General features: G+C 40.7%; 1 protein-coding gene across 9 annotated transcripts in view; it reads right to left on the bottom strand.

Moving 5' to 3' along the window:
- The window catches only part of LOC115223775 (oxidation resistance protein 1), a 143045-nt gene that overhangs the window by 90513 nt on the left and 36479 nt on the right, over positions 1-16053 (bottom strand). For all 9 annotated transcript variants that reach the window (XM_036512935.1, XM_036512941.1, XM_036512938.1 and 6 more), the window contains 2 exons: positions 8605-8767; positions 6968-7151 (listed from right to left, as the gene is read on the bottom strand). In XM_036512935.1, the coding sequence (XP_036368828.1) occupies positions 6968-7151; positions 8605-8767 (347 nt within the window). The remainder of the gene's footprint in view (positions 1-6967; positions 7152-8604; positions 8768-16053) is intronic.

The following is a 16053-nucleotide window of genomic DNA, read 5'->3' as shown; positions in this document are numbered from 1 at the left end:
GAATGTTAGCGATGATGAATCACGGTTGCATTACAAGTGCAGGCATGGCTGTGTGATTAAAAAGCCCACTTTGCAACGATGTGGTTTTGGGTTCAGTCCTACCGCATGGCACCTTGTGTAAGTGTCTTTTTTCCGCTCTAGCCCTGACCAACCAATGCCTTGTGAGTGAACTTGGTAGATGGAAACTATGTGGAAGCCCACTGCGTGTGCATGTGTGTGTGTGTGTATGTGTATCTGCCCCTACAACTAAAAAACCAGTGTTGGTTTGTTTACATCTCCATAACTTAGCAGGCCGGTAAAAGAGATTCATAGAATAAATACCAGACGTAAAAAAGAAAAAAAAAAGTATAGGGGTTGATTTGTCTAACTAAAACCCTTCAAGGAAGTGCTGTAGCATGGCCACAGTCCAATGACTGAAACAAGTAAAAGAAGATTCCATAAAAGTTAAACCTCAAGAGCATTTCTTAGGCAGCCCCTAAACCCACAGATCCTTAATCCCTAATTAGGGACGTGTCAATTAGGAAATGACAGACAGGATGTTGGATCTTGGTGTTTGGTTCAGTTTACAACATGTGACCCTAGTAAATTGTACCTCACCTTCCCTGCACCACCACCCCCATGACTGGGGTTTCGGGGGGGGGGATGTGAGGGGGAGGGGTTGATGGAGGGTGGGGGAAGGAGTTTTCCTTGATATCTGCATGCGTGTGTGTGTGTGTGTGTGTTTTGCAGTTGTATGCTTATGCACACTTATGTGTGTGTGCAACATTGTGCATGCATGTACATGCGTATGTGTGATTGTGCGTTTTCTATTTCAATGTTTGTTTATACATGCTAGTATATGCAACACTGTGCATGTATGTAAGCAACACACACAATGTGTGTATGTGTGTGGGGGGGGTGTCTGTCTGTCCGGCCGCTTGTCATTCTGGATATGAGGAAAGAGTGAAGGAGAGAGAGGAAACAAGACAGAGCAAGGGGTAGGATGAGGATGACGTAAACCATTGTATCTGAAAGCTCCTGGGCTATAGAGGGACATCTGCAAAGAATGTGCGTGCATGGGGGCAGGGTACATTATACAATAACAACACTCATTAGTGTTTAACTGGATTCAATGATTAAGTGCTGAGTGCTTAGCTATGTCTGTGTATATTGGTGTGTGTGTGGTGGGGTATATGAGTAAGTGTGTATGTGTGTGTATATGCATACTTTTACTCTTTTACTCTTACTTGTTTCAGTCATTTGACTGCGGCCATGCTGGAGCACCACCTTTAGTTGAGCAAATCGACCCCGGGACTTATTCTTTGTAAGCCCAGTACTTATTCTATCGGTCTATTTTGCCGAACCACTAAGTTACGGGGACGTAAACACACCAGCATCAGTTGTCAAGCAATGGTGGGGGAGGACAAACACACACACACACATACATATATATACATATATACGACGGGCTTCTTTCAGTTTCCGTACCAAATCCACTCACAAGGCTTTGGTCGGCCCGGGGCTATAGCAGAAGACACTTGCCCAAGATGCCACGCAGTGGGACTGAACCCGGAACCATGTGGTTGGTTAGCAAGCTACTTACCACACAGCCACTCCTGCGTCTGGATGTATAATATCAGTGTGTATATATGTAAGTGTATAATATAATCTGTTGGTGTATGTGTGTATGTGTTTGTGTGTTTATATTAGTGTGTGTGTACGAGTATAAGTGTAGGAGTGCATATGTGTATATCAAGGTGCGTATATGTATATGAATGTATGTATGCATATATGAGTATGAAATGGATAAGTGTGTATGTGTGTGCATAACCCAGTTTCCTATTCAGCTCTTGTCCCGGGACAGCCTTGATTACAAATGCCTGGTGGTATTATTTCCGACTTTCTGCAATCTGGGATCAAATCCTATCAAGCTAGACTGGCCCTTCGTGTTTCCAGGGGTCAATAAAAACAGAAAATAATAAAATACCAAAAGTACCAACTCAGTGGAGAAACTGAGAGGAAGTCAGACCAAATGCCAAACAATTTTTGTCCCCCAAAAACTTTTGTTTTACAATCCAAGTTCAAACTCCACAATGGCCTATATGGGCAACAGACTTAACTCACTGCCTGCTTTAATACCCCGACCTGGCATCTTCACTACCTTTAGTAGAGTCCACTTCGCTGTAATAAGCATCCAGGCCAGTTCTCCAGTTTGAGGAAACCCTCCTGTCTCCTCCTCACACACACACACACCACATATATATATATATATATATATATACTACTCTTGTCTTGGCTCAACAGCCCTCACCATTTGTTTTTACAGTTTTGTTCTTGTTACCACTTTCACCCAAAAAATCCCAAATTTTATTTAATTTGCCTTGCAGGAAGGACTGTTTCAACGAAGTCGCTTATTGTCCTTGCCTTCGAAACGTGGAGTAGATGAAACAGGGACAACTGAAGAAGGGGAATATTCTTTAGGTTGCATGTCTCGTCTCTATGGTTTTGTTTTTATGTTTTCGTTTCTCATTGTGTTCAATATTTTTTTGATGTCCTGTACCCATATATGCATGTATATATACATACATATGTAGGTATCTACATATACGTATGTATATATGCATATATTTATATATTATTTATATTATCATATATATATATATATAGAATGGTTGTATACTGTCAATCTAACGTGAACGTGACAGTAGAGGATTACACCACCGCTGTTTAGCCCTAGGAAGCATCGACGCTTCCTAATGGCTTCGACACATTTTTTTCCTGTGTCCTTATATATTTACATATATTATATCCTTACATATATTATATCCTTACATATATTATGTCCTTCGTAAATATATAAGGACACAGGAAAAAAATGTGTCGAAGCCATCAGGAAGCGTCGATGCTTCCTAGGGCTAAAAAGCGGTGGTGTAATCCCCTACTGTCACGTTCACGTTAGATTGACAGTATACAACCATTCTATCGCCCCACCACCGTACATATCTCTATGAGATATTTAGAAATTTAATATTTCTGACATATATATATATATATATATATGGCGCAGGAGTGGCTGTGTGGTAAGTAGCTTGCTAACCAACCACATGGTTCCGGGTTCTGTCCCACTGCGTGGTATCTTGGGCAAGTGTCTTTTACTATAGCCCTGGGCCGACCAATGCCTTGTGAGTGGATTTGGTAGACGGAAACTGAAAGAAGCCTGTCGTATATATGTATATATATATATATATATGTGTGTATGTGTGTGTGTTTGTGTGTCTGATTGTCCCCCTAGCATTGCTTGACAACCGATGCTGGTGTGTTTACGTCCCCGTCACTTAGCGGTTCGGCAAAAGAGATCGATAGAATAAGTACTGGGCTTACAAAGAATAAGTCCCGGGGTCGAGTTGCTCGACTAAAGGTGGTGCTCCAGCATGGCCGCAGTCAAATGACTGAAACAAGTAAAAGAGTAAAAAGAGTATATATATATATACACACACGCATGTACACACACACACATATACATACATACATACACATATATACAAATATTTGTGGGGGGTGGACACACAGATTGTCAGAAAGATAAACATGCTAGTTCTACATGTACAAACATATCGCCTGCAAGAAGTGCTGTTAATCTGGAGAGAATCTGCAGCCAGCTGCATTATTTACAACTGGAAATGGTAACATTTTTGCCACGAAACTTCTTTGCTCTTACAGCTGGAGGATCACGAAGTTGGCCAACTGACTCAATACGCAGCAGATAGCTGACAGACGATACCTTACACGATAAGATTAGGCTGTGTGTTTCTGTAGACAGGACTGACATATAGATACATATATGTATATGTATGTGTTTGTGTGTCCCCCTAGCATTGCTTGACAACCGATGCTGGTGTGTTTACGTCCCCGTCACTTAGCGGTTCGGCAAAAGAGACCAATAGAATAAGTACTGGGCTTACAAAGAATAAGTCCCGGGGCAAGTGTCTTCTGCTATAGCCTCAGGCCAACAAAAGCACTGTGAGCAGATTTGGTAGATGGAAACTGAAAGAAGCCCATTGAATATATAGATATATATGTGTATGTGTGAGTCTTTGTGTCTACCCCCCCCCCGCCATCACTGCTTGAAAGCTGGTGCTGTGTCTATGTCCCCATAACTTAGCAGTTTGGCAAAAGAGAGCAATAAAATGTGTGTGAGTGTGTGTGTATAACAGCATGTGCATAAATACACATACACATGCATGCACACACACACACACGTATCTCCCTCTCTCTCTCTATCTATCTCCCTATGTATGTCTTTTAGTGTTTATCTTCAGCTTGTTTTAGTCGTTAGAGACTGCGGCCATGCTGGGGCACTGCCGAGAAGAATTTTAGTCAGTTGAATCGACCCCCAGTACTTGTCTTTTTTCTAAAGCCTGCTACTTATTTTATTGCTCTCTTTTGCCAAACTGCTAAGTTATGGGGACATAGACACAGCACCAGCTTTCAAGCAGTGATGGCGCGGGGGGGGGGGGGGTTAGACACAAAGACTCACACATACACATATATATCTATATATTCAATGGGCTTCTTTCAGTTTCCATCTACCAAATCTGCTCACAGTGCTTTTGTTGGCCTGAGGCTATAGCAGAAGACACTTGCCCCGGGACTTATTCTTTGTAAGCCCAGTACTTATTCTATTGGTCTCTTTTGCCGAACCGCTAAGTGACGGGGACGTAAACACACCAGCATCGGTTGTCAAGCAATGCTAGGGGGACACACAAACACATACATATACATATATACGACAGGCTTCTTTCAGTTTCCGTCTACCAAATCCACTCACAAGGCATTGGTCGGCCCGGGGCTATAGCAGAAGACACTTGCCCAAGATGCCATGCAGTGGGACTGAACCCGGAACCATATGGTTGGTTAGCAAGCTACTTACCACACAGCCACTCCTGCGCCTATATATATAATCTTTTTTATTCGTTTTAGTCATTTTGACTGTGGCCATGCTGGAGCACCACCTTAAAGGGGATTTTAGTTGAAACAGTTGACCCCAGGGCTTTATACTTTGTAAGTCTAGTACTTATTCTATCAGTCTCTTTTGCCAAACCATTAAGTTATGGTGACATAAGCAGACACACACAGATATATAAATATATATCTGTGTGTGTGTGTGTGTGTGTGTGTATACTTACACACACATTTTTATCTAGCAATGTAAGAATCTTTTATTGTAAGTCTAAAGCCAAGACTTATATAAGTCCATTTAATTTAGAAATCTAAGAATTAAAAGCAAGGCTAAAGTAGATGACAGGGTAGAATGCCTGGCACCCTGGTGCTCTTACATAACACTTAAAGACCATAAAACAAACCTTGAGAGTGATTCTAAGGGTAATTATTCTAAGTGGTGCAGAATAATTAACCTAGTTAAACCAGAGTTAGGTATAATTAGCAGAGGAATATTTAAGCTGTGCTACAACGATTTGGTTTTGTGGCATAAAAGACAAGTCACCATACTTCTTGACATACGTGATTTCCCAGACCAAACTTTACAGCCAAAACAGGTAGGTCAACTTGTATACCAAAACTACTTTGGAAGACCAAAAAGTCCATGAGAAATGCAACAGGATTTGGAAAGATAATGATAATGTTTGAATGTTTACACTATACATTGCATTGACTCACAGTTCTACATAGCAGAGCTTTATTCTTTGATAATCAAGCTTTTGTTAATGAAAACCCCTGATTTTGTGAAATCACTTACTGGTATTAATCATTTGGGCATTAATGCAATTACAAATCGCTCCTGGTTAATAAACTAAAGAAAGTCAGGATGAATTGTTTGATATAATGTATGGGAGCTTAATGATGGTGCTGAGGTGAGTGAACTTATACATTCAGAAGGTGCTGGGTAAAGCGAGAAAGACAGAATGGAGAGGGTAGTTAGTGAGTGGGCAGAAAGACGGGAATAATGTTTAACCTTTGGTCTTTCAACAGAATATTGAAGTTTTGGAACTGAAAAGGGACTGTTTGTGGGATTTTGTTTCTTGAATTGAGAGAGGGTCACAGAATTGTATGCAACTTACGAAATAGAAAACCATAACACACACAGACATGCACGCCCTTATAAAAAACATACAACAAAATAGATAAAAAAGGAATAGATAACATATATATATATACATATATATATACATATATATATATATATATATATATATATATATATATTATATATATATATAAAGTTAATCCAAACAAGAAAACAAAAAGACAACAACGCGAGGATGTGGAACAAATAAAGTATTATTGGGCGCTCAGGAAAAAAGGGAAGACGGAGGGTATGACGTTTCGAGCGGAGCTCTTCGTCGGAAACATAGGAGAAAGAAAGATCCCGAGGTGGGAGGACAGAGGGAAAAAAATGCAAGTGGTCTATATGTATATATATATAGAGAGAGAGACGGGGGGAGAATAGAAAAATAGATGAGAGGCAAATTGGTAAGAGATAAGACGACAGATAGATAGATAGCGAGATAGATTAATAGCAAGGAGAATATAGATGATAGATAAAAGATTAATAGATTATAGGAAAATAAATAATAGATAACAGATAAGTAGAAAATAGCTAAACAGATAACAAATAGATAAACAGAAAATAAGTAAACAGCTAAATGTTAATACTAAATAAATAATAGATAACTGCTAGTTATAGATAAACAGATTAATAGATGATAGATAATAGCTAAATATGATAATAAACACATAGTTGGTAAATAGCTAAAGATAATAGTAAATGGATAACAGATATTTTGATATGGATAACAGAATAGATAATAGATAAATAGACACTAGATAAGTAGATTAACACAGATGTTAGGTAAATAACAGATTAGCAGATAATAGATAGCTAAAATAGGTAACATCTAAATAAGAGGTGAATAGACCAATAAGCATTGATGTGTTTTGTTTGTATATTTTGGTTTTGTATAAAGCTTACCTCCCAGTCTTTGGAAATACTTTCTCGGTGTCCAAAATAGCCATCTAAAATATCTAGATCATCCTCGGCTTGGTTACTGCTGTTGTCAAAAATCACAAAACCCAGTTTGCGGGCTTCCGTTTCTTCATCGTCTCCATAGATTTCTGGTTTCCAATGAAGAAGGAATGCATAGAAGTTATCAGCTCTGAAATAGAAAAAATACCGACAAGGTAGGTTTCCAGTGGCTTTATTTAGTAGGAGGGTCAGACAAGTACAAGGCAAAAAATTCTGATTTTAAATCTCAGGAGAGAGGCTTTTGCTTTTGCAACTCTCATTCCACTTTCAGGCTAGATTCCTAAGCATGACTAGTGGAGACTGTAGATATTATCCAACCATCTTGTTCTTGATTTACCTCTTGGTCTCCAGCCAGTTGGCTCAGCTTGAAGAATTCATCTTGTGATTCCTATCTTCAACATTCTAATCACAAGTCCATAGTACTGGAGCTGTGGCTGCTCAAAGCAGACAATTAGTAGCTAGGCCTGGAGACACTCCCAATCTCTGAGCTATGCGCCTTGTTGAGTACTTGAGTACTCCAGAGATCCTTTGGAGGAACCCAATTTCAGAAAGTGTCATGACGGTTGCTTTTGATAGGATCTATTGCGAAGGTGCCTGAGGACTCTCCCTCCATGACCTTCCCAAGAATAGCGGGCAGAGAAGATGGATGGATGAAGAGAGATTTAATGGCAAGCTGGGAAGGGGTCAATGGGTGTCCTTGATAGGGATATAATATGGGGGGAAAAAAAAAGTGTTTCGCAACACACACCAAGCTCTGGTCCATGAAAGTGCTGTCATTGTACACTGTCTCTGTTACCTCAACACCAGCAGTAATATACCTATTTCTTTACTACCCACAAGGGGCTAAACACAGAGAGGACAAACAAGGACAGACAAACGGATTGAGTCGATTATGTCGACCCCAGTGCGTTACCGGTACTTATTTAATTGACCCCGAAAGGATGAAAGGCAAAGTCGACCTCGGCGGAATTTTAACTCAGAACGTAGCGGCAGACGAAATACCGCAAAGCATTTCGCCCAGCTTGCTAACGATTCTGCCAGCTCGCCGCCATGTAATATACCAGCAGTAATATACCACGGTACTAGTACACTACCACTACTTCAAGGACCATCATTACTACCACTATCACAATTGTAGTAGTGGTAGCCCATGGAACATGCTGACCTTCTGCCGCCTCAGTTCAGGCTTGTGACTCGCACCTCTCTCCTCTTCTCATCACCCATTCTGTGTCGCATTCACCAAACCTCACCCTAACACTACCCACTCCTTTCCTTTCCTCTTCATGCATTTTCTTGCAGCCATCAAATAGTTATTATTCAAGGAGAACATCAACCATGTCCATCTTATTGATCTCAAAGACCATGCAAAGGCCATGATGGTGCCTCGATAAGGTTACTAGAAATAGCAGTAAAATCTCCCTCAAGTTACAGTATAACGTCTTAAAAACAAAGAAAGGACACATTGGACAATAGAATAATCATGATTTGAAATGGCTTTGATCATCCACCTATTCAGTCCTGAACTGGGGTAAAACAACAAAATCTGCAACAACAATATGACAAGAAACCACGGAGCTACTTACTTCTCTTGGGAGACTGTGAACCAGTATTCTGGTTTCTTAGCTTTACCGTAAGTACTGAATGGCGCCTCATAGGTTACCGTTGTGTTTTTGGGTTTGCCAACTTTGAGGCAAAGGAATAAAGGTGGTTCTTCATAGCGGATTGTCAACAGGGAAGCTTTGAGTTCTATGAAAAGAGAGAAAGGACAAGGAATGAAGTGAAGTGTGTTGAGGTGAGGAGTGAGGTAGAATGGATCATTAAGTAAATTAGTGGTGTAATTAACACTACATAATTAGCACTAACTTAGAGGGAGAAGTCGAGTTGAGGTATGTTTGGGCTGAGGTGAGATGAGTAGAGATGAGGCAGGTGCAGTTAGATGAGTCAAGTTGAAGTGAGTCAGGAAAAGTCAAGTTGAGGTGGGATGAGGATGAGCTGAGAGGAGGAGAGGTGAACTGAGGTGGGATGAGTTGAGTTGAGGTAGGTTTAGGTGGATGAGCTGAAGTGAGCTACAATGAGTTGAATTGAGCAGAGGTAATCCACAGTAGGATGAGTTGTATCATGATGAGTGGAGATGGGACAAACTGAGTGGTGGTGACACAATGTGAGTGGCAGTGGGACAAGGTGAGTGGAGGCAGGGCAAGATGGGTGGAGGCAGGATAAGGTGAGTGGAGTCAGAACGAGGTGAGTGGAGTCAGGACGAGGTGAGTGGAGCTGGGATGAGATGAGTGGAAGTGATATGTAATGGAATGAGGTGAGCTGAAGTGAAGTGAGGTGGTCAAGGTAGGATGATGTGAAGATGAGGTGGGATGAGGTAAGCTGAGATGGGATAAGATGAGCTGTGGTGAGGTAGAATGAAATGAAATAAGATGAAGGGAATTGGGGAGGTTATATGAGTTGAGTTGAAGCAAAGTGGAACAAACTCAGTGAATTGAGGGCAAATGAGTTAATGTGAGGTGGGATGGTTCATCATAGGTACACACCTCAATCAGGGCTGATTAGGGTTTAAACAATGACAACATTGGTAATGTTTTTTAAATCATTAAAAAACATATATATATATATACACATACACAGATTCTGACCATGCTGGAGCCCTGGAAACAAAAAATAAAACAAAAAATGTATAACACAGTTTTATTGGCATCAGTATTTTGGACTTTGGCCATGTTGGGGTCCTATGTTTAAGGCTTTTAAATTAAAGTTTCATCCCCTTCTAGGATGCCTTATAGGAATATATACTTATCATACACTGTCTGTGACCTGGTACTTTATCTCAGTGACCCCCACCAAGGAAGGAAAGACAAATTTAGCTCAGAATGAAAAAGGCCACAACTATATGCAGTAAAGCTATTACAATCCTACAAACAATAACTCTGAGCACCTTTTCAAACTCCACCTGTCTAACACCCATGTTAGACATATTTACAAAGTCAGAAAACAACACAGATCCCATGACTTTCGGAAACATTTTTTCACGCTAAGAGTTGCTGAAGTATGGAACAGACTGCCAGCATCAGTTGTTAGTTGTCGGAGCACTGCATCCTTCAAAACTTCCATGCTTCCTGAGATACGCCAACACTACACCTGATTTTCTCCCCTCCATACACATGCAAGCATGTATCTGACTCATACACTGTCCACTTTCCAGACATTTGTACATTACTGCATATGCTTTATATGCACTTTTGACAAGTTGCGGTGCACCTGAGCACTATATACAATAATTTCATTATTATTATTATTATTATTATTATTATTATTATCATCATAATTATATAAGTCCAGCTCAGTGGATTGTCTGGGATTTACTTTAGTGACCTCACCATGTAAAACAGCACTGTGGACCTTACTGCAAAGGGATGCAAACCAAATATCACAAGATACTTTTGCATAGCACACTGATCCTGCTTTTCTTTGCCAACAAACAAACAAACACAAACATACACACACACTGTCTGCCCTAGCTATTCATAAGGCTGTGGTTGGCTTAACCCTTTAGCATTCAAACCGGCTATATCCGGCCAAAATATTTAACCTGTTTTATATTGAAACTGACCAGATCTCGCCTCTCACCTCAGCCCTACCATGTCATTCTAAAACTAAAATAATCACATCACTGCAATCTCTAAACTACAAGACAATGCATGATTAATTCAAACCATTTTAGATAAATAAACATCACATTTGACAGAATAATCTGAACACTAAAGGGTTAAGACATTTGCTCATGGTTCCACACAGTGGGACTGAACTTGAAACCACATAGCCATTCCTGTAGCTAAATAAACAAATAACAACAACAACAACAAATAATCAATAAGAAATGGGTTGTCATTTAATCCAAATACACCAATGATACCAACGGTGGTGGTGGTGGTGGTAGGAGTTATAGTGATCCCACCCCACCGTATTTTACTGGTACTGCATTTTATTGACCCTGTAAAGATTAAAATGTAAAGTTGACTTTGACAAGGTTCAAGTAGAAAATGTAAAGGATCGTTAGGTAAATTAGTGGCATAATTAACACTACATAATTAGCACTAACTTATTAATAATTAACCCAGTACTAACAGTTAGGATTAGGCTAAAAGTTAACAGATTTAAGTGAGATGGTGGCACAGGTGATTGAACTAATTAGGAGGTCAGTAATATTATGATTACAGGAATAACTAAAATTAGCTGAAAATAGCAAAGGAATTAAGCAAGTATTAATTGGATTAACCAAGATTTGATATGGTTAACGTAATAAAGATGATGATAATAACAATAATAATAATAACAACAACAACAATCCTTTCTATTATAGGCACAAAGCCTGGAATTTGTGGGGAGGGGTATAGTCGATTACACTGACCCCAGTACTGGACTGGTATTTAATTTATCGGCCCCGAAAGGATGAAAGGCAAAGTCAACCTTGATGGAATTTGAACTCAGAATGTAGCGGTAGACAAAATACTTATTTCTTTATTACCCACAAGGGGCTAAACATAGAGGGGACAAACAAGGACAGACATAGGTATTAAGTCGATTACACTGACCCCAGTGCGTAACTGGTACTTAATTTATCGACCCCGAAAGGATGAAAGGCAAAGTCGACCTCGGCGGAATTTGAACTCACAACGTTGCGACAGACGAAATGCTGCTAAGCATTTCGCCCGGCGCACTAATGTTTCTGCCAGCTCGCCGCCTTTGAGACAAAATACCACAAAGCATTTTGTCCAGCGTGCTAACGATTCTGCCAGCTGGGGTATTAGATGAGGGATGACAATACAAGGACAGCTTATAATAATATGTGTTGAGGTTTACATAAAAGATGAGGGGAAGAAATAGAGAGGAGGCGAAATGAGATGAAAAATAAACATAAAATACAAAGTATGTGAAAGTATGAATGATGCAGTCCTCCAGTTACAGAAGAAACTCTTACTTTAGCCCACAAAGGAACCCCACAAATCTAGGATCATCCAGGCTACTTGGGACATGAGCCCTCACCCACCTGTTGTTCTCCAATCTTTGAGTAGTTCTATTCATTCTTGCTGTAGTTACTCACCTCTTGACGAACTCACTGGGAGATTACTTCCCTCTCCAGCCTCATTTTTCCTTTCCAAATGGAATTTCAAAAAAAAAAATCGATTAGGGCTTGATCGAAGAGGAAGCGTTTGTCCGCAATTTTTTCTGCCTTGTCTAGCACACAACTTCTTTAGCCATAACCCCGAGAGAGAGGAACACCAATTGCCCTTTCTTGTTAAAGGTGGGTGGTGGGACAATTCTCACAATGAACACAGCTGATAACTGGTTACGTCCTGCATGTGCAGACAGCTTTTCAACATAACTCCACAAATCAGCAATGCTCAGAGACTGCACAAGTCATATCTTGGACAGTCCTATCCAATGGCACTTTCATACCTGTAGAGTTTATCTTAACTAGTAGTACCTGTTGGTAGCACTGCCAGGCGAGGGATTTCTCTAAGTTATCTATGGTAGTCTCTGGCTTGAAAGAAATCTGAAATGGATCAGTGGCTCATCTCCGTCAACACCTAGAGTTTTCCCAACAACTTCATTGCTTTAGCCCAACACTAGATCTTTACATATTACTGACATAGAAGCTTTAACCAAACACAATGCCCAAGTGGCAGAGGGTGGTGTGAGCCCCTGATGATATTCCCCGGCACCAGGCACACGCAATTGAGACCTTTTCTTGACCCAGGATATCAACTCTGTCAAGGGAATGAGCTGCAGAAAAATGAGTCTTGCAAACGGAGACCAACTTGCTCAGAGTCCAGGAAAATCTACAGGTGGTGAAGCCACATTGCATCTATCCACATCAGAAACCATGGCATGCAAAACCTGCCTTTCAAAGAGGGCTGGCAATGGATGGACTGCCTGATCAATGGTTGAACATGTCATGTCCCTTCCACATAAGAATGAAAAGCAGATACTCTTTACTCTTTTACTCTTTTATTTGTTTCAGTCATTTGACTGCGGCCATGCTGGAGCACCGCCTTTAGTCGAGCAAATCGACCCCGGGACTTATTCTTTTGTAAGCCCAGTACTTATTCTATCGGTCTCTTTTGCCGAACCGCTAAGTGACGGGGATGTAAACACAGACACACAATCACACACACACACACACATATATATATATATATATACATATATACGACAGGCTTCTTTCAGTTTCCGTCTACCAAATCCACTCACAAGGCAATTGGTCGACCCGGGGCTATAGCAGAAGACACTTGCCCAAGATGTCACGCAGTGGGACTGAACCCGCAACCATGTGGTTGGTTAGCAAGCTACTTACCACACAGCCACTCCTGCGCCTATAGTTAAGTTAAGTTAATTTTTTGGCTCAAAAAGCAAAACGCAAGGCCATGTAGGGGGACATGGAGTTATGTACAGGGAGGGTGTTAATGCAAAGAGTTCAGGCCATTTCTGGTCAAGAGACACTTTGAACCGAGTGGTCGTCGGCATCTTCACTATCTCGTCCGGCAGCTTATTCCACGGATCCGCAACCCGGCCGGAGAAAGCCCCTCTCCTTTGAATGTTCCAATATGGTGAAAGGGGACTGATCTCTTTTATACCCTAAAACAACAACTCTATACTAGGAAGAGGTAAGTTTTCAGAAATCACCCAACGACCTATTTAAAAAAAAATCCCCTCCCCTCAAAACATGTCATTGGAATTGCTGGGTGTTGCTTCTTTAAAAATGAGTTTGACATGGTTGTTTTCATAATAGTAGTAGTAGTAGTAGAAGGTTGGGCAGGGTGTGGGGAAGAAGGAAAAGACCAGAGTAAGAGAGAGAGGAAAGTGAAAAGAGGAAATGGAAGAGAGCAGTAGGTGAGAGAGAAAAGAGAGAAAGAAAGAGAAGGAGTGTGTGTGTGTGTGGGGGGGGGGACCTGTAAAAAAAAACACAAAAAGAAGTAAAAATGGCAATTGTTTAAAGAATGAGGCTGACAGGATTTCCAGATATCAAAATATTGTGATTTAATACAAAAGTTGACAGAGTACACTACTACTACTACTACTACTACCACCACCACTACCACAACTACCACTATTACTACTACTACTACCACCACTACCACTACTACTACTACCACCACTACCACTACTACTACTACTACCACCACTACCACAACTACCACTACTACCACCACTACCACAACTACCACTACTACTACTACTACTACTACTACCACCACTACCACAACTACTACTACTACTACTACCATCACCACAACTACTACTACTACCACCACCACTACTACTATCACCACCGTGACTGCTGCCGCCACCGCCATCAACAAGGGAAACTCTCTTATCACTTGATATGGAAGAAATAACAGCTAAATCTTTATCAAAACATCTCCCTTCCACCTTGGGATACATAGGAACATGTTAGATAATGTTGTCTTAGGTATAATCCTGAAAAGATGAGTTGGGTCATGATTGGAATGCTTTTGATCAGAGGTGTACTCAACCAGGGTTGACCTTGGGCTAAACAACCAACACTAACACCTCCCACCACTACAACCTCTAACCAAACAACAAAGACTGTACGAAGCAATGAAGAGACTTTTGATAATAACTCAACCTATTCTACAATATTCACAATTTAAACATCTCTTAACAGAGATAATCCATGCAATTAGAATGCAAAAACTCCCTGTGGAGGTGCTTCAAAGCAAAAACCAAACCAAAAAAATAGCAAAGGAGATATAACTCCAAGGAAACAAAGACAAAATGGATGGGAACAGGTGTTGTCATTGGGTCATTCATCTGTCTTAATGACAAAAGACTGACCTTTGAATGATTGATTACCTTTTATGTTTTGCCTGTTGGACTGAGGCCATGCTGGAGCACTGCACCAGAGGGTTTTAGCCAAACAAATCAACTCCAGCACTTGTTTTTTTAAAAATTCATTTTTAAAGCCTGTTACTTATTCTATCAGTCTCTCTTTCCAAACTGCTACGTTAGAGGGACGTAAAAAAACCAGCATTGATTGTCAAGTGGTGAGGAACAAACACAAATGTGTGAGTGTGCATATATATATATATACTCTTACTCTTTACTCTCTTTTACTTGTTTCAGCCATTTGACTGCAGTCATGCTGGAGCACCACCTTTAGTCGAGCAAATCTACTTCAGGACTTATTCTTTGTAAGCCTAGTACTTATTCTATCGGTCTCTTTTGCCAAACCACTAAGTTACAGGGATGTAAACACACCAGCATCTGTTGTCAAGCGATGTTGGGGGGACAAACACAGACACACAAACATACACGCACACATATATACATATATACGACGGGCTTCTTTCAGTTTCCGTCTACCAAATCCACTCACAAGGCTTTGGTCGGCCTGAGGCTATAGCAGAAGACACTTGCCCAAGGTACCATGCAGTGGGACTGAACTCAGAACCATGTGGTTGGTAAGCAAGCTACTTACCACACAGCCACTCCTGCGCCTATATATATATATATATATATATGCACACACACGTGACAAGCTTTCAGTTTCCGGCTACCAAACCGACTCACAAGGATTTGGTTGGCCCAGGGCTTTAGTGGAAGACATTTGCTGAAGGTGCTGTGCAGTGAAGCTGAACCCACCACCACCACCACCATTACTACACTATCACCATGAGGTTGAGAAGTAAACTTCTTACCACACAGCCACACCTGCACCAACCCTTTATCTTAAAACAACAACAAAAAAGAAAAGAAAAAACCCTCAAAAAAAACCCAAAGCATTTGGTGGGGAATGATGTTGATGCTTGGAGTCACAACCCCCACTCCCGCCAGCATCCCATGCAAAAAAAAAACCCAACAACAAAGAAAGAAAAACACAAGAAAATACAGTTATGACACCTTGAGACTCTTTAAATACAGATGAGAGATTAGACAAAAGAAACAAAAGATCATGGACAAGACACATGCTCATGCCCTGACATGTTCTCATGAGGACCATGTCC

Source organism: Octopus sinensis, linkage group LG24, assembly GCF_006345805.1.
Source record: "Octopus sinensis linkage group LG24, ASM634580v1, whole genome shotgun sequence".
NCBI lineage: Eukaryota > Metazoa > Mollusca > Cephalopoda > Octopoda > Octopodidae > Octopus > Octopus sinensis.
This window is presented reverse-complemented; position numbering and strand designations above follow the sequence as displayed.